This window comes from Osmerus eperlanus, chromosome 16 (assembly GCF_963692335.1).
Source record: "Osmerus eperlanus chromosome 16, fOsmEpe2.1, whole genome shotgun sequence".
Taxonomy (NCBI): Eukaryota; Metazoa; Chordata; class Actinopteri; order Osmeriformes; family Osmeridae; genus Osmerus; species Osmerus eperlanus.
In genome coordinates this window covers 8105157-8128099 of record NC_085033.1, presented here as the reverse complement: position 1 = coordinate 8128099, position 22943 = coordinate 8105157, and the positions used below count along the sequence as shown (strand labels likewise).

Sequence of the window (22943 nt, the reverse complement as noted above, 5' to 3'; positions counted from 1 at the left end):
GGGGGGAAGGGGGGTCGGTCTGAGTGGCAGCGGACACCCCAGAGACTCGACCATGCCAGGCAATCAAGGTGACAGATGGGAGGGCTGCTGCTCGTGGCCTGGCTGAGGATACCAAATTCACCTTCATTAAACTCTAACTGGCACCTGGCATTAACAATAACTCTCATGTGGAGGATGTGTGATCAACGTGAAATATAAAACACAGAAAAACATTTAAATGATCCCAATTTGAATTTGTGATGTTGTGTTGATAGAGCCATATGCAAGTATCAAACTTTTCTTGCACGTAGAAAACGCATGCAAGCCAAAGAACTGACTCATTGAGTTTTGCATTCCTGCATTCCTCTTTATTCATTTTACCTTATTGTACACACATTAGACAAACAATTTACAAGGCAGTGAAAATATTAAAATCACCAATCTAGTCCTATACGTCCAGATTTGTAAATGTGTTCAAATCAAATTATTTGCCACGTTTCACATGAATGGACTGTTCTTGGAAACTAATACAAATGAAAGTAAAGAAGCACTGTACTAGTCGACACATGGTTATGATTAGGAATCCTAACCTAGGACACATGCATAGTCGCTTGTACATTTTCTCTATATCTGACATCTTTTAACTGCAAAGGTGGGAATATGTGTGTGAAGCATGGTTGTCTGTGGAACAATTATCTTGAGAAGTAGGCATTGTATGAAGTCGAAAATCAGACGGTTTATTGCTCACTACCCAAGGATGCGGGTGTGAAGTTGTTTTCATGTGCGGTTCACGAGAGATAAATATAAAGCCAGACCAAACAGTAGGGTTCTGTCCGGATCAAAACCAAAGACGACACAGCCCTACGATGAAGGGAGGAGCACGTCTAGCCACTACTGCGCAAGATACGACCCGGAAGTTCAACATGACGTTGACCTTTTTTGTGCCACAATGCGCCGCTGAACACTTTACATAGAAACTAACGGAATGCCATATTTTAGCAGATTTTATGCTTGGTCTAACAGGTGACTGCATTAAGCAATGGAGCTCGAAACGTAAGCCTAAACGCATTGAGCTGCACCAGAGCCACTGAACAAGATGATGGCTTTACAATTTTTATTGTGACGATTGGCAATACCTTGCTGTGAAGCGAAGTTATGTTTGTTTAGTTATGCTGCTTTCACCCGTAGGCCTACTTGCGGCCTAATTAAACAGTTCTAATCTAATGATAAGCTATATGGGAGTCAGGTGGCTGAGCGGTTATAGGGAATCGGGCTAGTAATCAGAAGGTGTCAAATGGCGTTGTGTCCTTGGGCAAGGCACTCTACTTGCCTCGGGGGAATGTCCATGTACTTACTGTAAGACGCTCTGGATAAGAGCGTCTGCTAAATGACTAAATGTAAATGTATATGAATAGGCTATGTAGGCAACCCTACAATCAATGGACGTCAGTAGGCTATATCACTAAACATCAAACTATTGCCATATTCCCCCTGTCAACTGTTTTTCAGTCTTTACACTAACCGTTGCCTTACAGTTACTGCAAACTGTTCCCGTGGCATGTCGCCACAGTTCGGCATCGTATCTCGGACCTTATTGAGCAATAGTTTTTTGGTCCAACTTCCTGTAATAGCTTGCCATTTCAAACATCACCTTAGCTGTTGTCGGGTCATTCACGCACATGAATGGGATGTAATTTAGAATTTGAATGGAAAAGAAAAGAAAACAGAAAAATCTCGAGACCAGGACGGTACCCGCAATTTGTTACGGTGGTGGAGCAAGCATTTTGTCGGTGGCAACAGGATTGTAGTGGGACGTCCGACCATCCGAAGTGGAAATGCTCGCTCTTGTCTTTCTTGTTTTAATCTCACTTTGTTTATTCTCCAGGCTTGTTGGAAGGAAAAGGCAAGTAGTTGATGAATATTATGTGTCATCTAGGTTTAGCCTATTAGTTTGTTTTTAAATTGTTTTAATACAGATCGAGGAACAACTCTCACTAAATAGTCCTTGATTTTAATTACGTGCAGTTGTCGTACTTATCGTGAAATAGCCAACAAGTTTGTCAAGGGAGGATCTCAAAAACTGTTGGCAAGTGATGGGCGATAGACTGGTTGCTTGTTGTCTGACACGATGTTTGACCTGACCTAATAACCCATATTCTTTGGCATTACCCTTTCCAGCCACATGCACTAGACCGACTGACAGAGAGTACAATTAGGATTAAAACAATTAAGCTTTTTTATTTTTTGTATTGTTCATTTTTACACACTTTAGTAGCTGCAACATCATTTATTATGCTACGTTACAGCTTTTATGCAGTTGAATGTTGTTTTTACAACACAGTTTGGTTTGGTTGTTAGAGGCAATGCCAATCTGAAAGTGTTTTCAATTTTGAAAATATCTTAAATGTTTTCAACACTATAGTGTTGAAACACTATATACTATAGTGTTTGACTGGATAAGAACTCATGGGAGCCACCGTTTGCTGTGAGAAGTAGGTCAAACTCCAACAGCCCCTGAAGACATTTTGTCCTTTTCTGAGGAAATGGGCTGACTACTTCCCAAAGGAGCTCTTACTGAGTCTGGTTACTGCTGTTGTATCCACCCCGCTGTTTTTCACCCTCTGTAGAAATACCTTGGTGCACATAAAAACAAGAGTGAACATGTGCAAAGGTTGTTGCACTTTGCCCAAGTCTGCCCTATAGCTACTACCGAAGAATTCCTCTTTCCTCAGTCCATGACTATCACACCATTACCTTTACTCTTATATTGAAAATAGATTACAAATACTTATATTAATGACAGCAACATATATTCTTACTGTAAGTCCCATTGTAATGCGGCAGCACAAAAATGAGGGAGGTGGTTCTGTCCTTCCTCATTGATGTTAGGATACTGTCATCAGAGTGTGTGTTGCAATCTTTGGCATGCTGACAAAGCCTCTATAGCAAATATACTTTGAAAGACTCTAGTGGGATTTGCCGGATGTGACACTGTTTATGTTTACTGTTCAGTTAACACAATTCACCTAATATCTGGATGGTAAATTAATTGAAACCCTTTTATCTTCAGATTGTAAACCATGACATCATGGATATTTTGTGATGAAAGGAAAAAATACGATTTGTGACATTTGTGAAAATGAAATATGTTTTCTGATCGCCGTCTAGAAAATCATCACAAAAGCAGGAGGGTGTGCCAGGACTCTGCTCAACCTTAGAGTGCAAATGAAAAAGTAGAATGAATAATAGGGTTTGTATGTGGAGTAAACATTTCCTAATGTGTGGTGAAGGACCATCGTATGTGAGTGGTAAGTTCTCTTGACAGGATCAAAAGTGCCCCTGTATCTCTTTAGGGCAATTAGAATGCATGGGTGATTTCTCCCTACCCGTCAACAATCCAGTTATTAATAGCCCTTGGATCTCGACATTCAGTGGCCTAAGGACAGAACCAATGTTTTGGTTTCTGGATTTCTGTATCCTTGAGCTTGGAGTATTTGTCAAAGCTTGTTGGTTGGTTTAGTTATCTTATAGTTTTGACAGATCATACATGTAATGTGACCACACATACACATTTATTGGATATAATTTTGGGTATTTTGCCTGGTAACGGCTAATAGTTATCTCTAATCACTTTTTGACAGGGTTGCAATTTCTATTCGGACCAATACACCAACACAAAATCACACCCCTCTTATTAGCTTTACAATTAAGAGCCCTTGAGTGAGTCCAGTTCTTTGTGAACCAAGGGTTATAGTTCTGGCGCATTGCTGTTTTATTGGTGGTGGAGCTATTGAGTGAAGGAACACCTAAAGAGTCAAAACAACAAGACAAGTTTTTCTGATCCTTAGCAGACTCTCAGAAGTGGTGTTGTTGTGCACCTGAGAGGATGTTTGTATTAAGCAGTATGTGGGACCTTCCTGATACTCCCTTCAGTGTCATGAAGCATCTGTAATCAATCACAGTTTGGCATAGGTTGCTACTTTCCAATTCTGTATGAGAATACCCGTTTTTGGCAGTTATATGTGCTGTGGCTCTTATTGCGTCAGCTGCAGATAAAAAATGTTTTGATGAAACAAGTTGTTGTCCTCAAACACAAAGAACAGAGCAACACGCTGAGAACATTTGAATTGGAATGTTTGTATAATACAAAGAACCTCTTTGTTAGGGTTGGGTTGGCTGTGTTGTGGTCAATCACACCACAGGGAAAGCTGATACCTGTCCAACCAGAATCGATCCCAGACATGCCTTCTCATGGATATTTCAAACAGGTCTCGGTGTTTGTTTAGGTGTTTGATATTTGAGTGGATTGTCCTAATAGTTTAGTTTCTTTAACATTCGTTTTTGTGATTTATGCTGCTCTACTTCTTTCATTTGATCTTAAAAGCTTATTTTCACTTTTGCAGACGAGATGATGAGCCCCCACTTATAACAGGCTGGATTCCCTACCTGGGGAAGGCAGTGGAGTTTGGAAAAAATGCTCATATGTTTCTTGCAGCACATAAGGAAAAACATGGAGACATATTTACTATATTGATTGCAGGTTGGTATCATTGTGTGTTTGATGAAATACTATTGCATACATGATTGAATAAAGATAATGGATTTAATATTGTTATTTAATATTGTTAATTTTGTCATTTCTAACAGCGGTATGAGTAAGCATGTCTCTCAATGTTGATTACTGTACTGTATAATCACATCTGTTTCCATTTAACATCCTTTTTCCCATTTAAGGAAAGTACATTACATTTATCATGAACCCACTGCTGTATCCCAACGTCATCAAACATGGGAAACAGCTGGACTTCCACGAGTTTTCCGACCAGGTTGCCCCGGTAACTTTTGGCTACCCTCCTGTCAGAAGTGGCAAATTCCCCGGCATGGATGAGCAGATCCAGAGATCCTTTCGCCTCCTGCAAGGTGACAACCTGACTTCCTTAACAGAGAGCATGATGGGTAACCTCATGCTTGTGTTTCGGCAAGACTACCTGAGGGAGATGGAGGAGAATAGGGATCAGGGTGGTGCTTGGAGGACTGAAAGCATGTACCAGTTCTGCAGTTCTGTCATGTTTGAGGCGACTTTCATGACCATGTACGGCCAGCCAGAATACGCCTGTCGACACAGCGGAATGAGCACGCTCAGAGAACAATTTGTTAAGTTCGACAACATGTTCCCGCTCTTAATCGCCCAGATCCCCATCTCTCTCCTGGGTTGGACCAAGTCTATACGGGAAGAGCTGATCAACTACTTCCTGCCACATAGGATGTCACGCTGGTCCAACACATCACAGTTCATCAAAAAGAGAGCTGAGGTCTTTGAGCAGTATGATTGTCTTGGAGATGTAGATAAAGCAGGTAAATGCTTCTGACATTGTATTTAGTCAAGGCTTTGGATTATAATTATTTTTTTCAAAAGCATTTGTGAGAAAAGGCTTTATTCTTTTTCTAGCTTTGTGTTGTGAAAACACCTGTCAAAAACAACTTTTTAATTCTACCATTTTTTATTTGAATGCACTACAGACCTTTAACTGTACACCACCCATACTTCCTCCTTTTCTTCTTCAAGCTCATCATTTTGCCATCCTATGGGCCTCAGTGGGCAATACAATCCCAGCAACCTTTTGGGCCATGTATTACCTGGTAATGCACCAAGAAGCCCTTGCAGCGGTATTTAAGGAAATCCAGAGTGTGTTGAAGCTCTCTGGAATAGAGGAGCTGAAAAATAGAGACATCACTTTCACCAAGGACCAGTTGGACGGTCTTCTCTATCTGGGTAAGATTGCCTTGTCTATATTTGTTGTTGTGTGTTTGTATTATATTATGTTAAACCAAAACAAAATGATTCTGTCCTAAAATCAGGTAGGAACACCACAGTAGCACTCCCCTGTGGCATTAAATCACCCCCCCCCCCACTCCAACCAACAAACCCCTGTCTGTGATCGCAGTAACAAAGCCAGTCCAAACAGATACACAGTTACAGGCTCCCCATGTGTCACATTAGATCACAACGCCACACACTCTGAGCTGACTGCAGCCTCATCGCTGGTGACATGTCAGCATGCCTGGGGAAAAAATGCCTCTGGTGTGAGCTCGATGTGGCTCTGCCGCGAACAGCAGGGAATTCTGTCTCCTGAGGGGTGATGTGGCAGGGATCTGTCTCTTCTGAATCCGTTTGTTGTAGCATTAATGACGATAGAAGTAGTAGCGAAGTTGCTGCATTTATTTGTCTAGTAGAATGCAGATTCTTTTTTTAAATACCTTATTATTCAGCCGTGAATAATCCAATTCTGGTTTGAAACTGGTTTGAACAGTATTCCGAACAAATATCCAAACACTCTGGTTAGCCAAATCATTCTGTCCGGATCATGTATTATAGTTTTAGTTCTTAAATTGCTCAAGGTCAACACAGAACGGATGGTTCAAACCCAATGCTCCTCAATGGTAACTCACAGAATTGGACTGCATTCACAGAGAGCGCCATCAACGAGAGTCTGCGGTTGTCTTCGGCCTCCATGAACATTCGTGTGGCCCAGGAGGACTTCAGCTTACGGCTAGTAGGGGAGCGATCGGAAGCGGTGAGGAAAGGAGACGTGATCGCCCTGTACCCTCAGAGCATGCATATGGACCCAGAGATCTACCAAGACCCCGAGGTAAACTAGACTGGACACACACTCAAACACACATACTCACACAAAATCTGTGGGTGTTTTAGAGGGCCTGTAGGCTCTGTATCAAACATCGGCTTCTTTCTCTCTAATGTCTGTAGTATTTGTTTGGCATAGCTCCCTTAAACTACACCACCTGCTGTGTGTGTGTGTGTGTGTGTGTGTGTGGTAGTGGTTGGGGGGGGGGAAGCGTGGGTGTGTGGATGGGTGTATTTCTGTATGTGTGTGTGTGTGTGTGTGTGTGTGCATATTTAGGTGAGCGTGTGTCTTCCTCTGGGTTAGATTAATGAACATTATCATGGTCTGTGAGTGATTGAATCCTCTCACTGGCCTTCAGAAGGTCAGCACGCACTGTCCATGCTAATGTAATCTGGTTCTGAGAGGGGCTCACCTTACTATTGGTCAAATACAAACCATAAATGAAGATGTGTAGATTTATTGCCGTATAAGTAAAATAACTACTATATTCTCCTATACATACTCCTACATTCTCCAATATATACTGTGAAAGTATACTCTGTAGCATACTTCTTTTTCCATAGTAAAAGACCCACAGAAATGGGGTCCTTAGCCATGGATTGATGTCTGTATACTGTAAGCTCTTCAAGATCAGTAGTATGGAATATAATATCTACACCTAAAAGAAAGTAAGAAAATAGAAAAATAAGCCAAAGAAGGTTCTTATATTTGTCTCTCTAAATATAGTTGTTGTGATGTGTTTGTTAGCATGATAGTCTGGTTTCTCTGTAGCCTATGTTGTACATATTTGATGTTTGTCTAGTTCTGTCCTCAATTTTATTTGTTTTATAAAAAAATTATGTTGTTATTATATACAGTATATATTAATTATTACAATGTACCCACAAGAGGCCTTCTCTTACCAGGTCATTATTGTCAATTGCAACATGTTCTTTTTGGACTAAAATAAATGTAAAAAGGTCATCCCTTTTCTATATTTTCCCTTTCCCTCTAAACAGGTTTTCAAGTTTGACCGGTACGTTGAGGACGGTAAAGAAAAGACCGACTTCTACAAGGATGGCCAGAAGCTGAAGTATTACCGCATGCCATTCGGCTCTGGTTCCACCAAGTGTCCTGGAAGGTACTTTGCGATAAATGAGATAAAGCAGTTCCTGTCTCTCCTTCTGCTTTACTTTGACATGGAAGTGGTGGAGGGTCAGAAGCGGGTCACCCTGGACCCGAGCCGAGGAGGTCTGGGGATTCTGCTTCCCGCCACCGATGTAAGGTTTCGCTACAGGCCTCGCCAAGCCTGATTGAATGATGGACTATTGGTACCTAGAGAAGGCAGAGCCCTATGCGGGACATGTGGATTGGACGTACATCTTCCGTATTATATTCAGAGAAAATCACAGGAGTAATTGTGGGCCAAAGAGTGGACCCATAATGTATAGCACAGGTATATGCTGTTGTCTTATAGTACAGTATTCCATTCCATTCCATTTCATTGTATTGAGGATTCAGTTAAGAACTGTTGTCTTTGAAACCCAATTCTTCATGATTAACAGTTGTTATAGTTCCAATTTTCTTGTCTCTGTTAATTGTTAATTTTTTTAAATAACCTCTTCCATGCTATTGAAGCTGTACATCCTTAAAATGTATGTCTCAGATTCTCAAATACTTTTCTCGCTAATTGTTTTCAATATTGTGGTCCTAATACCTTATGACTTATTTATTATTTTAATGTTTATTTTTGCCTGACCCTTAATCGACCATTCAATGTTTTATATTCAAATGTCTTTCAAATTTCAAACGCTACTCACAATTATGAAATAAAACAAAATAAACCATTAGAAGGGTGTTACATCCATAGGATTTGAATCTTTCGCTTTTGACTTGAAATTATCTGTTTGATTACAATTACAGTCAGTTACATTTGACACAAAAAAAAGCATCTTAATTCTTTCTTGGGGCTGCTGTAGGCTACCTGGTGCTGATATAATTTACCAAGATTGTTTCTATTTTCACAGAAAGTGTCAGATAAAATGCATAGAAATTAAGTAAATATCTTTCTCATATTTCTTGTTTAATTAATTTCTTGACCACATTCAAGGTTTTGCGTTATTTGTTCACATTTATTTCAATCAATTCAGAGACATAGTTCAGTATCTCACGAAACACATAAATCCTCTATCAGTATCAACAGTAAAATTAATTTCACATACATTGGCTTCATCAAGACATATAAATAATTTTTTTACCAAATTGTCCTTGGTAATAAAAATATTAGTTGGGATAATTTCGATACCTAAATAGTAGAAGTCAATAGTAAGCTAGAAGAATTTGTAAATTACATTTCAGTCCATGTTGTTTAATTGTGCTTTGTCATCAACCTCAGTTAAGCACATGAAGCATGAAGATAGGGATGCATTTTTCAAGGTTTATTGTTGAATTCTTTTAAGAGTCTCGATGGGAAAACAACACATTTGTCACGATAAGGGTCTTGAATCCCAGCAGAGAACGGGTATTGTGTCTGTTGCTCGTAGACACCTAACCCGGGGCCACCAGCCGTATTTGCAGTGGTATGAGTAACGCCTTGTCCTTGGTTAAGGTAGCTAACCAGTCTTCTCATTTCATCCAGTGCTTGCGATTGCATGAGGATGTAGTTCTTTGCAAGGAGCAAGGTTGCAATTTTGGATAACTTCCGTACTGATGGGCTGTGAGCATAAGGGATTACCGACCGTAATTCATCGAGTGCGTCGTTCAGGTCGTGCATCCTTCTCCTCTCGCGCGCGTTAATGTTTAGCCTCAGGACCTTCTGCTCTTTGTGTTTTTTACCTGTCTCACATTTACCCATAGATAGCAAAAGTCTCTCCTCGGGAAATAGTACCATGTCACTCCTGCCAATGCCATCACTATCGTCGTCCTGACTCTGCTCCCCACCGCTGCTCTCCGCAGCTGAGGCGCTCAAGTTGAAACGATCTCCGTACTTTACGCACGATGATACGGATGGAAAACTAAATGTTGCTGGTGGCCCTTCACGCATTAAACTTGACTGTGTGGATCCTTGGTCAAAAGAATTGATAGACGACGGTCGATCCCGAGGAAAAACTCCGTCATTTGCCGCTGAACTGAAGGAGTCCATCTTTCCCTGTCCGAGAGCCGAGTGTTGTGAGGAGTCTCTAAAACGTACCCTGTGCGCCGCACACTGCGCAGTAATGTTACGATCTCGCCCGCCACCCCAAGTTCATCACTCATTATTGCCCTGCATTCTGCCCACCGCCTTTATTAAATCTCAATTTATGTGTCATGTAGAATCATTGGCGGCGCTAGGGAGGGGTTAGCAGGTGCTTCAGCACACCCAAGAAAGACCAAAGCACCCCGATAGGACCCCAATAAATATTGCAAATGTATTAATAGTATTTATATATTATATATATATATATGATCTAGTATCCCCTCAGCACCTGCATTAAAAATTATCTGCCGCCGCCCCTGTGTAGAATAATGCTCTCTGAAATGCTGTAGTTGAAGTTTAATGTGGTCACACCTTCAGCAAGCGCCAGGAAATTAGCAACCATAAAATCATTTATATTCAGGAATAAATCCATAGGAAACTAATCAAAATGTATAGGGGATAGGTTGAGCAATGGGTTAGAGCATTTGACTACAAATCAGGACGTTGCATGTTCAAATCATCTCTGTACGTCGCTTTGGATCAACGTGTCTGCTTAGTGAATACATTAAACATGTATTAACCTGTAATTCCATGCTTTACAGTGACAACCAACAAATATACTGAAGAACCTGGGAGGGGCAGCATTTCACTGTAAATTCCTCCAGCACTTAACACAACTAGCCACCAATTTAGTCCAACTCTTCACATGTAAATACGACTTCAGCTCCTCCCTTGGGAAACCCCAAATTATGTCTTTCAGATTTGCTTAAGATCACATTCTTTCTACTGGCTGCATGCTACATCGCTATGATGGGTCTCTGTTCAGGACTTTCTCTGAATAGGTCCTTTTTGATTTGAGCTGCTTGCAGTCTACATACATCCTTTTTTGGGAACTATTTAGTTTCACAAAAATAACAACGACAAACAATGGGATAGTAATACTATATTTTAAGATTGCAGAGGTGAAGAGGTGGTTGATCAACAGTGAGGACAAGTAATTGCTCTCGAAGGAGGGCAGGTTACACTGAACTACCAGTACAACACTAGCTGCTCCAATCCTGCCCTGTTCTGGTACATCCAGCTGACCAGACACTCTCCTTAGTGTGTCCTCATGAGAGATAAGTATGGATCCCTGAATAAAAGGAAAGATTATTTTCCAGTTTGGATTCAGCTTTGTGATCAGTTCCTTTAGGGGTTCAAAGCCTGCAGCTGACTGATTTTGCTGTATTCTTCTGTGCTCTGAGGCACACTATAACTACAGTAGAATCAATCCCTGTACAAAAACACAGGAGAGAGAAAGGTTTTAAAAGGACACTAATAATAACAACCAACTGACTAACAAAAAATCAACAAATTAATATTTGTCCAATAAAAAACAAATGTCTATTTGAAATGTAATTTCAAATACAAAGACTTTACAAGATTTGAAAAAGAAGACCTTTTAAGTCTCAGACACAGGAGGTGACAGAAGAATTTCATGATACATTGAAGAGGGCATTCGTTCTCTTTCTCTTCACACTCATCCTTCATATGACACATTGCCTAAACAACATACTGATATTTATGTTGTTTAGGCATTATGTCTATATTTATGTCTTGTTATGAAACGATCAGTTTCAATTGTGTGCCATTAAAATATCAAACAATCCTATGTTTTCTGTTCTTTCAAAAATGTTCCTGTTCTGACAGGTTTAGAGAAGAGAGAGATGGCTGGAGATGTGACTACTATAGAGGGAGAGACAATGACCCTTAACTGTACATTTGAAACCACTGACAGAAATCCATATCTGTTCTGGTACAAGCATGAATAGAGGAAAAACCCTGAGTATATGCTGAAGAGGTTCACTTTTAGTGAAGAGGAGAGAACACAAAATAATCAATGATTTACTAAAATGGCAAAATGCAATCAGAGCTGATGTCCAGACTGACGAAAACCCAGAAAGAGGAGGAGATCAGAAGGAATGTATCTTCTCATGATACATGTAGATCTCCACCAGAGAGTTTGCACTCTCTCCACCCACCCATCTCAGTAAAGACATGGAGCACTGGCAGAGGAACCTACTAGTGATTCTAACTTTATCTTTTGGTATGGCATTACTACACATGTAACTGTGATTAATAGCATAATACTATATCCTCATGATGCTTTAAATGTTTTAACTTATGAAAGACACAATCAACATTTTCATTTGTACCTCTTCCCCAGAATGCAGAGGTGAAGACACTGTCACCCAGTCAGCAGAAGTTCTGACTGCTACTGAGGGAGAGACAGTTACACTTGATTGTACATTTGAGACTACATCTTCAAATCCCGATCTATTCTGGTACAAGATGGGGGTGAAGGAATATCCCAGATACATGTCAAGAAGAGATCGTTATGGAGGAAAGGACAACTCTGGTGCATGGACTGAAAGGTTCAATGCAGATCTCAATTTCAGTGGCAAATCAGTTCCTCTGAGGATCCAGAGTGTGCAGCTGTCTGACTCTGCTGTGTTCCACTGTGCTCTGAGGCCCACAGTAACTACAGGATATACAGCTGCCTTACAATAAGCACAGGGGCATGGGAAGTGTTTTAACAAGGGGAAACATTTTTAGTAAGTAGCTTGATTTGTTGTTTACCTAATTTACTTATTTACTCAACAGCAGACAAAGTAAAATGATGTGACTGATTCAAATCCAGATTTCTTTCTGGTACAAGCTGTAGGTGAAAGACTGACTGAGACATATGCTCAGATGTGGAAGATGAGTAACAAAGAATTCTGCAGAATTACATTTAATTAAAGACAACTTATTTGTTTTAATAAATACATTTTCTCTCTGTGGATGAGAGTTGTCATAGGATTTATGAGTTTTAAAAGCACAATATTCCATACTGTACACATAAATAGTCAGGTTGTCAGGTGGCTGAGCGGTTAGGGAATCGGGCTAGTAATCTATAGTTGCCAGTTCGATTCCTGGCCGTGTCAAATGACGTTGTGTCCTTGGGCAAGGCACTTCACCCTACTTGCCTCAGGGGGAATGTCCCTGTACTTACTGTAAGTCGCTCTGGATAAGAGCGTCTGCTAAATGACTAAATGTAAATATAATAAAAAGCAGCCATAATTAAAAACAGGGAATAGCACTATAACACGTTGTTCTTTTACAATGCTCCAACTGTCCTGTGATTCATACATAATAGTTTGCTGCTGTAAAGCATAAGCTCCTCCTCATGCAAGGCTCAGTTTAAGCTACAGACATCACTTTACTTTAAAGTCCTGGTTTCAAGAGGTGTGTGTCTGTACCACCCTAACAATCGTCAGAATGCATGCTTGGCTGAACGTTTTACTGATTCTCACTGCATTCCAATGTGGTACGATACAGCATCATCCTTCTCCTTATTTCGACCAACTTCTGCTTGAATATTGATGTCTGACCTTAAGGTTTGATCATTTTCATTTTCAGTAATCAGAGGAGACAGTGTGACCCAGCCAACAGGACCTGTGACAGCTGTTGAGGGAGACGCAGCTATGCTCAACTGTACATTTGAGACCACAGATCCAAATCCATACCTTTTCTGGTACAAACAGGACGCAACTTGCTCCCCCAAGTTTGTACTGATGAGGTTAAGGCATGGGTCTGGGAACAATGACCCTGAGTTCAAGGAGAGATTTAATGCTACTCTGACTCTGGTCTCCACCTTGGTTCCTTTGAGGATCCAGAGTGTGCAGCTGTCTGATTCTGCTATCTACTACTGTGCTCTGAAGTCCACAGTGACTAAATGTTATACAGTTCCTGTACAAAAACCTGCTGTGCTGCACAACACATGACAAGATTACTGAATATAAGAATATAATATACTGTATATAGTCATGATAAATTAGCAATATTTCACCCAAAACAATCTTATAGATGTGCATGTAATATGAAATGATACTGTATCTCTGTGATTAAACTTATAAAGCCTTTTAAACTGTAAACACGTTATTTGAGAAACATGCGTCGTTTGTAACAACCTTGAACCACCAGAGGGCACCATAACCAAGATAATATCGTCCTTTACTTTGAAACTTCTTAATGGAAGACCTTCGAAGTGCCTGTAAAGGACTGTTACCACAAGCAACAAAGCAAAGATTTTCTAACCATACCAGAGAGAACAGTCGTTTGTTTATACTCTTGCTATCTTTTTACAATAGTTGTGAAGAACTGGCAGTTCCCTTTGACTGTATTTTCATCACTTGTCCTTGGTATGATATACTAAGTATTATTCCTATAACCATAAATTATCAACAGAGTAATATTTTTGTAGAAATGTTTTCATCTCGCAGAGACCAAATCAGCAGGAGACTGTGTCCGTCAGCCAAATACATTTCTGGCAGCTCATGAAGGAGAGAGTGTAACTCTGGACTGTAAATATGAGACAACTGCATCTGCACCATCACTCTTCTGGTATGTTAAGTACACTGAGGACTACCCAAAACACGTCTTGCAAAAACATGTGATAGGACCCAGGCACACTGATGAGGACTTCAAGGGGAGATTTGACGCCCATCTGACTTCTGCTGTCAGTACCGTTCCTCTGAGGATCCAGAGTGTGTAGCTATCTGACTCTGCTGTGTACTACTGTTCTCTGAGGCCCACAGTGACTTCAGGATATACAGCTGCTTTACAATAAGCACAGGGGCACGGAAGTGTTTTAACAAGGGGAAACATTTTTAGTAAGTAGCTTGATTTGTTGTTTACCCAATTTACTTATTTACTCAACAGCAATCACAGTTAAATGATGTGACTGATTCAAATCCAGATTTCTTTCTGGTACAAGCTCTAGGTGAAAGACTGTCTGAGACGTATGCTCAGATGTGGAAGATGAGTAACAAAGAATTCTGCAGAATTACATTTAATCAAAGACAACTTATTTGTTTGAATAAATAAATGTTCTCTCTGTGGATGAGAGTTGTCATAGGATTTATGAGTGTGAAAAGCACAATATTCCATACTGTACACATAAAAAGCAGCCATTATTAAAAACAGGGAATAGCACTATAACACGTTGTTCTTTTAAAATGCTCCAACTGTCCTGTGATTCATACATAATAGTTTGCTGCTGTAAAGCATAAGCTCCTCCTCATGCAAGGCTCAGTTTAAGCTACAGACATCACTTTACTTTAAAGTCCTGGTTTCAAGAGGTGTGTGTCTGTACCACCCTAACAATCGTCAGAATGCATGCTTGGCTGAACGTTTTACTGATTCTCACTGCATTCCAATGTGGTACGATACAGCATCATCCTTCTCCTTATTTTGACCAACTTCTGCTTGAATATTGATGTCTGACATTAAGGTTTTATCCTGTTCATTTTCAGGAATCAGAGGAGACAGTGTGACCCAGCCAACAGGACCTGTGACAGCTGTTGAGGGAGACGCAGCTATGCTCAACTGTACATTTGAGACCACAGATCCAAGTCCAAACCTTTTCTGGTACAAACAGGAAGCAACTGGCTACCCCAAGTTTGTACTGATGAGGTTAAGGCATGGGTCTGGGAACAATGACCCTGAGTTCAAGGAGAGATTTAATGCTACTCTGGTCTCCACCTTGGTTCCTTTGAGGATCCAGAGTGTGCAGCTGTCTGATTCTGCTATCTACTACTGTGCTCTGAGGCCCACAGTGACTAAACGTTATACAGTTCCTGTACAAAAACCTGCTGTGCTGCACAACACATGACAAGATTACTGAATATAAGAATATAATATACTGTATATAGTCATGATATCATAGCAACATTTCCACCAAAACAATCTAATAGATGTGCATGTAATATTAAATGATACTGTATCTCTGTGATTAAACTTGTATATAAAGCCTTTTAAACTGTAAACACGTTATTTCAAAAACATGCGTCGTTTGTAACAACCTTGAACCACCAGAGGGCACCATAACCAAGATAATATCGTCCTTTACTTTGAAACTTCTTAATGGAAGACCTTCGAAGAGACCAAATCAGCAGGAGACAGTGTCCGTCAGCCAAATAAACTTCTGGCAGCTCATGAAGGAGAAAGTGTAACTCTGGACTGCAAATATGAGACAACTGCATCAGCACCATCACTCTTCTGGTATGTTAAGTACACTGAGGACTACCCAAAACACGTCTTGCGAAAAGATGTGATAGGACCCAGGCACACTGATGAGGACTTCAAGGGGAGATTTGACGCCCATCTGACTTCTGCTGTCAGTACCGTTCCTCTGAGGATCCAGAGTGTGCAGCTATCTGACTGCTGTGTACTACTGTGTTCTGAGGCCCACAGTGACTTCAGGATATATTGCGTCATACAAGAACACTGGGGGGTAGCTGGGGTGTTTTGACACGTTTTCTACAAACAAAATAAAACAAATTCTTTACATCTTGAGTAGAAACACAAACTTGTGGACTCCTACTGGTTGTGTCACAATGTGTTCCAGTGGGATCGTTTAATCTGTTTGAACCAGTAACTTTGATTTTTTAATAAGGAATATAATTCAATCTGTACTGTTGGAAAGGCAACATGAAGTCAAAATGGAGACTAGCCTACAATGTATGTATTCTGGTGGTAGACCAGGCTGCAGAGTGAATCAGGAAAGTTTCAGCTATAAAATGTACAACAAGATTTATTGTCCATACAGAAGAAACCTCAGAAAGAGGAGGAGATGAGAAGGAATGTATCTTCTCATGATACATGTAGGTCTCCACCAGAGAGTTTGCTCTCTCTCCACCCACCCATCTCAGTAAAGACATGGAGCACTGGCAGAGGAACCTACTAGTGATTTTAACTTTATCTTTTGGTATGGCATTACGACACATGTAACTGTGATTAATAGCATAATACTATATCCTCATGATGCTTTAAATGTTTTAACTTATGAAAGACACAATCAACATTTTCATTTGTACCTCTTCCCCAGAATGCAGAGGTGAAGACACTGTCACCCAGTCAGCAGAAGTTCTGACTGCTACTGAGGGAGAGACAGTTACACTTAACTGTACATTTGAGACTACATCTTCAAATCCCTATCTATTCTGGTACAAGATGGAGGTGAAGGACTTTCCCAGATATATGTTAAGAAAAGACCGTTATGGAGGAACAGACAACTCTGGTGCATGGACTGAAAGATTCAATGCCAATCTCAACTTCAGTGGCAAATCAGTTACTTTGAGGATCCAGAGTGTGCAGCTGTCTGACTCTGCTGTTTACTACTGTGCTCTGAGGCCCACAGTGACTACAGGATATACAGATCATGTACAAAAACTTGCTGTGCTGCACAACACAGGACAAGACAATGACTGAATATAACAGTGCTCAGTCATTTCATCCCAATTATTGACACATGATGAAATCAAAGAAACTAACAAAAGAATCAAATTGGATTCACGCACCATTTGTCTACTGGTACAGTAACGTGCCCCAGTCACAGTAACAGAGGAAGGTATGACAGAAGAGAGACTCATGCAGCAGCTTGTGTGAAGATGGAGACCTGCCTCAGAGTTCTGATTCTAATAAACAAGAGCTAAACGAGGTAAACATTTGTCCTAGAATTCTTAGTCTCACGAGAATGAAAGGAATAGAAGCTACTCCTTTTGTTTCTATCCACAGGAGTCATCTGTGGAGATCATCTGACCTCTTGTAGACAGAGAATCTGTCTCACATCTCACTGAGCTGCTGCTTTGAAACAAGCAGTAATCATGTTCTGCTTTTCTGGTTCAGACACTATCTGAACAATGCACCTCAGTTCATACTGTATAAAAGAGCCAATCTAAGAGTGGTACTGACTACATCCCTGGTAAACATTATCAATACACAATATTATATATTCACAACACATGAAAAAAAACAGAACTTATCCTAAAACAATGTGATTTGATAGAATGTGACTGTTACCTCATAAGTGTTTAAACACAGTCTAATGGGAGGAGCTTAAAATTAAAGCAGTGGTGGAAATTCTTCTCTGAAAACTCAAACGTTCAGCTTCCACTGTTGTTGATTAGATAACTAACTTTAAATATGTTTGTCATCTGGTTAATTGTTTTATTTTCAGATCTAAAAGGTAGATGACAAAATCCTGTATTTATTATACAATCTGCAAATAAATTCATTCTTGGATAATAAGTACACAGATATAGTGAAAAAACTAATTTTCTACAAATTCACATTTACAGGTTTCAGTTACGGACAGACAATCCAGCCAAACCAACATGAAGTCTATGGAGAAGAAGGTCACCATGTTACTGTGTCCTGCAACTACTCCTCAGCCCAGAGTCTTCTATGGTATAAGCAGTATCCAGGATCAGCTCCCCAGTTCCTCCTGCTCATCCTTCACCCCTCTGGGACAGGAGCTGAGCCTCTGGACTCTCGCCTCTCTGCCAAACTGAACACAGAGAAGACCTGTGTAGAGCTGGAAATCTCCTCTGTTACAGTGACAGACTCTGCTCTGTACTACTGTGCCCTGAAGCCCACAGTGGCAGAAAACCAAGACACACTGTACTAAAACTTGGCATTACCTCAGTGAGCTTTTAGATGCAACATCACCAAGACCAGCTGACAATTCTTTGTGAAGAGGAGGAGCTAGAACACATTGAATACAATCTTTTTGATAGATGAGACACTGTCTAGCATTTTTTGGTCAGTCCTACAAACTTTGAAGTAAATAATGTTCTTGTGTTTAATCTGTCTGGTCTGTAAATGGCACGTTGGTGAGTATCCTACATTTAAAATACAACAATTTACCAATTTGGAGATTTTAAGCCATTGGTGTGAACATATTTTATTTTTCATAACTAAACCAGTTCCATGAATGGTATTTTACTTAACGTCCTTAATTATTAAACAAACAAACTCCCTTTTTAGCATATTCTGAGGATCTGATCACACCATTCAACGATGTTGTGCTGGCTTTTGAAGGAGAAAGAGTCACTCTCTCCTGTAACTACTCCGGAGCAGCTACTAGCCTCCAGTGGTATCTTCAGAATCCCAGATCAGCTCCACAGTTCCTCACCATGGAGTACATGAACAATAAACCTGGATTCTCTGTAAAACATGAGAGTGAAAAGAAGCATGTTCACCTGGAGATCTCCTCTGCTAAAGTGACAGACTCTGCTCTGTACTACTGTGCTCTGGAGCCCACAGTGACAGGAAGCCCAGACACACTGTACAAAAACCCTGACATAGTAAGGGGGGAGGGGCCTCACATATCTCACTCACAGTAACACTTAGAGGAATGCCTGAGAGGAAAGACACATGCAGCAGTCTCTGTGAAGATGGAGACCTCTCTCAGAGTTCTGATTCTAATAATTACTACAGGTAAACATGATGTAAACATTTGTTGTGGGATCATCACTATCACTACATTCAAATGAACAGGCTGGTTTACAGGCAACAAAAGAAGAATACATATTTCTATACTGTATAATAATGTTGCCTTTTGCAGGACTCATATGTGGAGATCATCTGACCCCTGAGAAGACAGAGGTCACCTCCGCCGAGGGAGAATCTGTCACACTGAGCTGCTCCTATGAAACAAGCAGGAATGATGTTTGGCTTCACTGGTACAGACACTATCTGAATCAGGCACCTCAGTTCATACTTTATGAAGGAGCCAGAGATAACAGTGGTTATGGCTATATCCCTGATCAACAATATCAATCCACAACATCCAGGACAACAACTGAACTCATAATCACAGAAGTAACTCTGTCAGACACAGCTCTCTACTACTGTGCTCTTAGTGACTACACAGTGACACAAAGTCTAGAAGAGGCTGTACAAAAACATTTTCACCACGGATCCTTTGATCCCTGAACAGGAAAAACCTATCGTTCAAACCACAATCTGATATCTCAGGCGAATGAGAAATATTCTGGGGTTATCAGAGAAATGTGGTCACACCTGTAGACTTTTTACCATCCACATTACAATGTAAAACACATTTTGTGTAGTGGGACTCTGGAGCCCAAGGATGAATTTGAGAGAGAATGTTAGTGTCCCTCATGAATATTCATACAGCAAACTGTTTATTGGGAGGAGCTTAAATTAAAAGCAGTGGTGGAAATTCTTCTCTGAAAACTCAAACGTTCAGCTTCCACTATTGTTTGTTGGCTAACTAACTTTAAACATGTTTGTATACTGGTTCATTGCTTTATTTTCAGCTCTTAAAGGTAGATTATATCAACATGCATTTATTATGTAACCTGCTGGACAGATTCATTATTGGGTAATTAACAGTACTGGCATGAAAACAAATCATTATTCTCAATTTCAAATTTACAGGTTTCAGTTACGGACAGACAATCCAGGCAAACCAACATGAGGTTTCTGGAGAAGAAGGTCACCATGTTACTCTGTCCTGCAACTACTCCTCAGCCCAGAGTCTTCTATGGTATAAGCAGTATCCAGGATCAGCTCCCCAGTTCCTCCTGCTCATCCTTCACTCCACTGGGACAGGAGCTGAGCCTCTGGACTCTCGCCTCTCTGCCAAACTGAACACAGAGAAGACCTGTGTCGAGCTGGAAATCTCCTCTGTTACAGTTACAGACTCTGCTCTGTACTACTGTGCGCTGAGGCCCACAGTGACAGGAAACCCAGACACACTGTACAAAAACCTCACTTTACCCGAAAGTGAATTTGTGTTGTTTTTCCCCTTACCTTTGGCAAAAGTGCCATCAAGTGGTGTCTTCAGTGTATTACACAATGTCAAAAGTAGGAGTATTCTGACCCTGACGAAGGAAACTGATTCATTTCAGGGAGTTGATGTTGTGAAGGAAGATCACTGTTAGCAAAACACCCCGTCTTACAATCTGCACTATAATGTTGATATTTAATGCTCTTCTATTTTGCATGTTTATAGGTAAGACCAAATTAAGGTCACATATAGTGTTGAAGATACAATCAAACCAGACAGAGACATAGTGACAGCTGAGAAGAGCACCAGTGTTAAACTCTCCTGCACATATATCAGTTCTCTCACCAACAGTCTGTTGTGGTACTGCCAGTATCCTGGATCAGCACCACAGTTCATCATACAAGACTATACAGGGAGCATAACCAACCCAGTACCAGGACTGACTATCCACAATGTCAAAGATCAGAAGCTTGTGGAACTTGAGATCTCCTCTGCTGAAGTGACAGACTCTGCTCTGTACTACTGTGCCCTGAAGCCCAAGTATAATGTATTTTTCATTACTAAACCAGTCATACAAATTTTTTTGCATTTTTTACACAATGCCAGTAGATGATTTCTTCATCGGCTTAACATTGATCTATGGAATGTCTTGCCTCACTTGAGACCTGTAATTCTGAGCAAGCTCCTCCTTCAATTCAATCTTTCAGTTCAGTGAAAGCAGAAGTGGCTAACAATGTGAAAAAGGACCTTCCCTGAGTATAGCACACATGAACAATAAAACCATGAATCTTGCTCTAAACATTTTTGTTGTCCTGGCAGCAACTCTCTTTGGTATGAAAAAAATGTATTTCAAATAGTTTTGCCAACTTTTTTTGTATTTTCCTTTTACTCTGTAAATATGTCCATTTCTTTTTTCACAGAGTGCAGAGGACAAACCGAAAATGTGGACAGTCTACAAGAGAATTGATCGCTGTCGAAGGACAATTTGCAACCTTGAGTTGTGAATATAATGCCAGTGCTTCAAATCTATATTTATTCTGGTAACAACAGAAGGCTAATGGCATTCCTGAGTTTATACTGAGCAAATTCTCTTTTGCATCTGGCAACAATGCTTTTGAAGGAAAATATAATGCCACTCTGGATACCAGATCACGATCAACTACTTTGTGGATTCAAAATCTGCAGCCGCTAGACTCTGCTCTGTACTACTGTGCCCTGCAGCCCACAGTGAGAGGAAACCCAGACACACCATACAAAAACCATATACCTACATGGCACTGCAGGAGGTTATGGGGTAACTACTTTAGTTTCATGTTTTTTATGGTGCCCTGACCACTGAACGTCTCCAACATGGCCAGGAGTTCATGTTCTTCCTATGCATGTATGTGTTCTCTCATTGTCAATAGTATTGAATATGTGCTCATGTAGCATTATGACTTAAATGCACACTAAAACTGAAGGACCATAAAATTGAGATAAAATATACATGTGTCATCAACAGACATTTCAGACATTACAGTTACAATACAGTTACAATACGAATACTCATGACTAGAACAATCGACTGCAGGCCTTCTTATGACAATAGAATATCTTTCTCTGAAGAACCTGGTAGGGGGCAGCATTTCACAGTAAAGTCCTCAGGCACCTCAATCAGTACTACCTCCCAAATAACACACCTTCCCTGGCTTAAGAAAAGCAAGGTTTTTCTCTTCAGAATACTAGAGTTATTGTATCCCTGACACCTCTACTTAGTTAACTTACTGGACTAAAGTTGACTGACCACCCACAAAGCTCTGAGACACCAGGTTTGAAGGGACCGAAGTTAACAAACTTCCCAATTCAATTTCTATCGAACTCTCGCCAAAAGCTTTTTGCAGGATTCATGTCAAAGTATTTTCCAAGAATCAGCCGAGACTTTGTTCTAAACTTTTCTCATTTCCTTTTTTTGGTCATGCAGCTGTCTGCCAGTCTCCTGTCGTGGTTACTGATTATTGGGCAGGGTGGCAGGCATGGGTTGTAGTCAGTGGTGAGGAAAATAGGCCTAGGTTTGCAGAGAAACATGTCCTGAACTAGTCAGGGGTTTTGGAAGGTTGAGAAAAGGACAACAGCAGATATGGTGCCAGAGGAAGATAGAATGTTCTCGAAGGAGAAAGGAGGGCCAGGGTGAGTCAGCGTTATAGAAGACTGTTATGTGTGCTTGGCTCCCTAGGACAGTGAAGAGTTCATTTGCCAAGGGTTAACATCTGGGAACACTCAGAACTGAAGTAACTCAAACACTGGGCCGTCATATCTATGTTCATCTGGGGAGGAGAATAGGGGTCTTACCAAAGTTTAGAAGGAGAAACCCATAGAACAGAACACTTTACTGTTTGCTGTTGCCTTTAATGGAACCAGATTCAATGATATCAATCTATTTCTGCATCTCACTCCTGCATTTTATTTCTTAAACTGCACTGCAACTTTTATTCTATTTCTTGCTTTTGGACAGTTTTTAATGTTTTATTGAATGTTCTTAATTGTTTTTAAATCCTGCTTTCTTTTG

The 22943-nt window shown here is 40.5% G+C and overlaps 3 protein-coding genes, 1 long non-coding RNA gene and 3 gene segments (V, D, J or C); 5 read left to right on the top strand and 2 right to left on the bottom strand.

Moving 5' to 3' along the window:
* The first annotated feature begins 1585 nt into the window (after positions 1-1585).
* On the top strand, positions 1586-8205 carry LOC134036092 (cytochrome P450 7B1). Of its 2 annotated transcripts, none has more exons than XM_062480846.1 (6): positions 1586-1882; positions 4383-4519; positions 4714-5334; positions 5546-5752; positions 6451-6629; positions 7622-8205. In XM_062480846.1, the coding sequence occupies exons 1-6, from the start codon at positions 1815-1817 to the stop codon at positions 7913-7915; spliced, it is 1506 nt and encodes a 501-aa protein (XP_062336830.1). In that variant the 5' UTR covers positions 1586-1814; the 3' UTR covers positions 7916-8205. The 2 variants fall into 2 exon arrangements, with proteins under 2 accessions (XP_062336830.1, XP_062336831.1); XM_062480847.1 differs by having other exon boundaries at positions 1586-4247.
* Positions 8206-8363: 158 nt separating this feature from the next.
* LOC134036093 (class E basic helix-loop-helix protein 22-like) lies at positions 8364-10067 on the bottom strand. The gene has a single exon (XM_062480848.1). It carries the CDS (start codon positions 9742-9744, stop codon positions 9034-9036), a length of 711 nt encoding a protein of 236 aa, XP_062336832.1. The 5' UTR covers positions 9745-10067; the 3' UTR covers positions 8364-9033.
* A 4788-nt stretch (positions 10068-14855) lies between these two features.
* LOC134036559 (T cell receptor alpha variable 9-1-like) lies at positions 14856-15472 on the top strand. The segment is given in 2 exon segments: positions 14856-15021; positions 15114-15472. Coding segments are annotated over 2 exon segments (408 nt in total).
* Positions 15473-16703: 1231 nt separating this feature from the next.
* On the bottom strand, positions 16704-18135 carry LOC134036099 (uncharacterized). The gene is made up of 3 exons (XR_009932388.1): positions 18002-18135; positions 17160-17276; positions 16704-17040 (listed from the first exon to the last, which is right to left on the bottom strand). It is a non-coding gene; the product is annotated as an uncharacterized LOC134036099 (long non-coding RNA).
* LOC134036097 (T cell receptor alpha variable 9-1-like) lies at positions 17720-18349 on the top strand. The segment is given in 2 exon segments: positions 17720-17827; positions 17940-18349. Coding segments are annotated over 2 exon segments (372 nt in total).
* A 6-nt stretch (positions 18350-18355) lies between these two features.
* LOC134036096 (T cell receptor alpha variable 22-like) lies at positions 18356-19009 on the top strand. The segment is given in 2 exon segments: positions 18356-18473; positions 18628-19009. Coding segments are annotated over 2 exon segments (402 nt in total).
* Positions 19010-20018: 1009 nt separating this feature from the next.
* LOC134036558 (uncharacterized) lies at positions 20019-21402 on the top strand (the record flags this gene model as incomplete). Its single annotated transcript, XM_062481556.1, has 4 exons — positions 20019-20368; positions 20750-20945; positions 21218-21229; positions 21319-21402. Coding segments are annotated over 4 exons (642 nt in total), but the record flags the coding sequence as incomplete, so codon positions are not given.
* Between the last annotated feature and the right edge of the window lie 1541 nt (positions 21403-22943).

Coding starts and splice junctions, on each gene's coding strand:
- LOC134036092 (XM_062480846.1), top strand. CDS start 1,815: ATGCTCGCTCTTGTCTTTCTTGTTTTAATCTCACTTTGTTTATTCTCC. Junction 5,335..5,545: donor TGGAGATGTAGATAAAGCAG/GTAAATGCTTCT, acceptor TTCTTCTTCAAG/CTCATCATTTTGCCATCCTA. Junction 6,630..7,621: donor AGATCTACCAAGACCCCGAG/GTAAACTAGACT, acceptor CCCTCTAAACAG/GTTTTCAAGTTTGACCGGTA.
- LOC134036093 (XM_062480848.1), bottom strand. CDS start 9,744: ATGGACTCCTTCAGTTCAGCGGCAAATGACGGAGTTTTTCCTCGGGAT.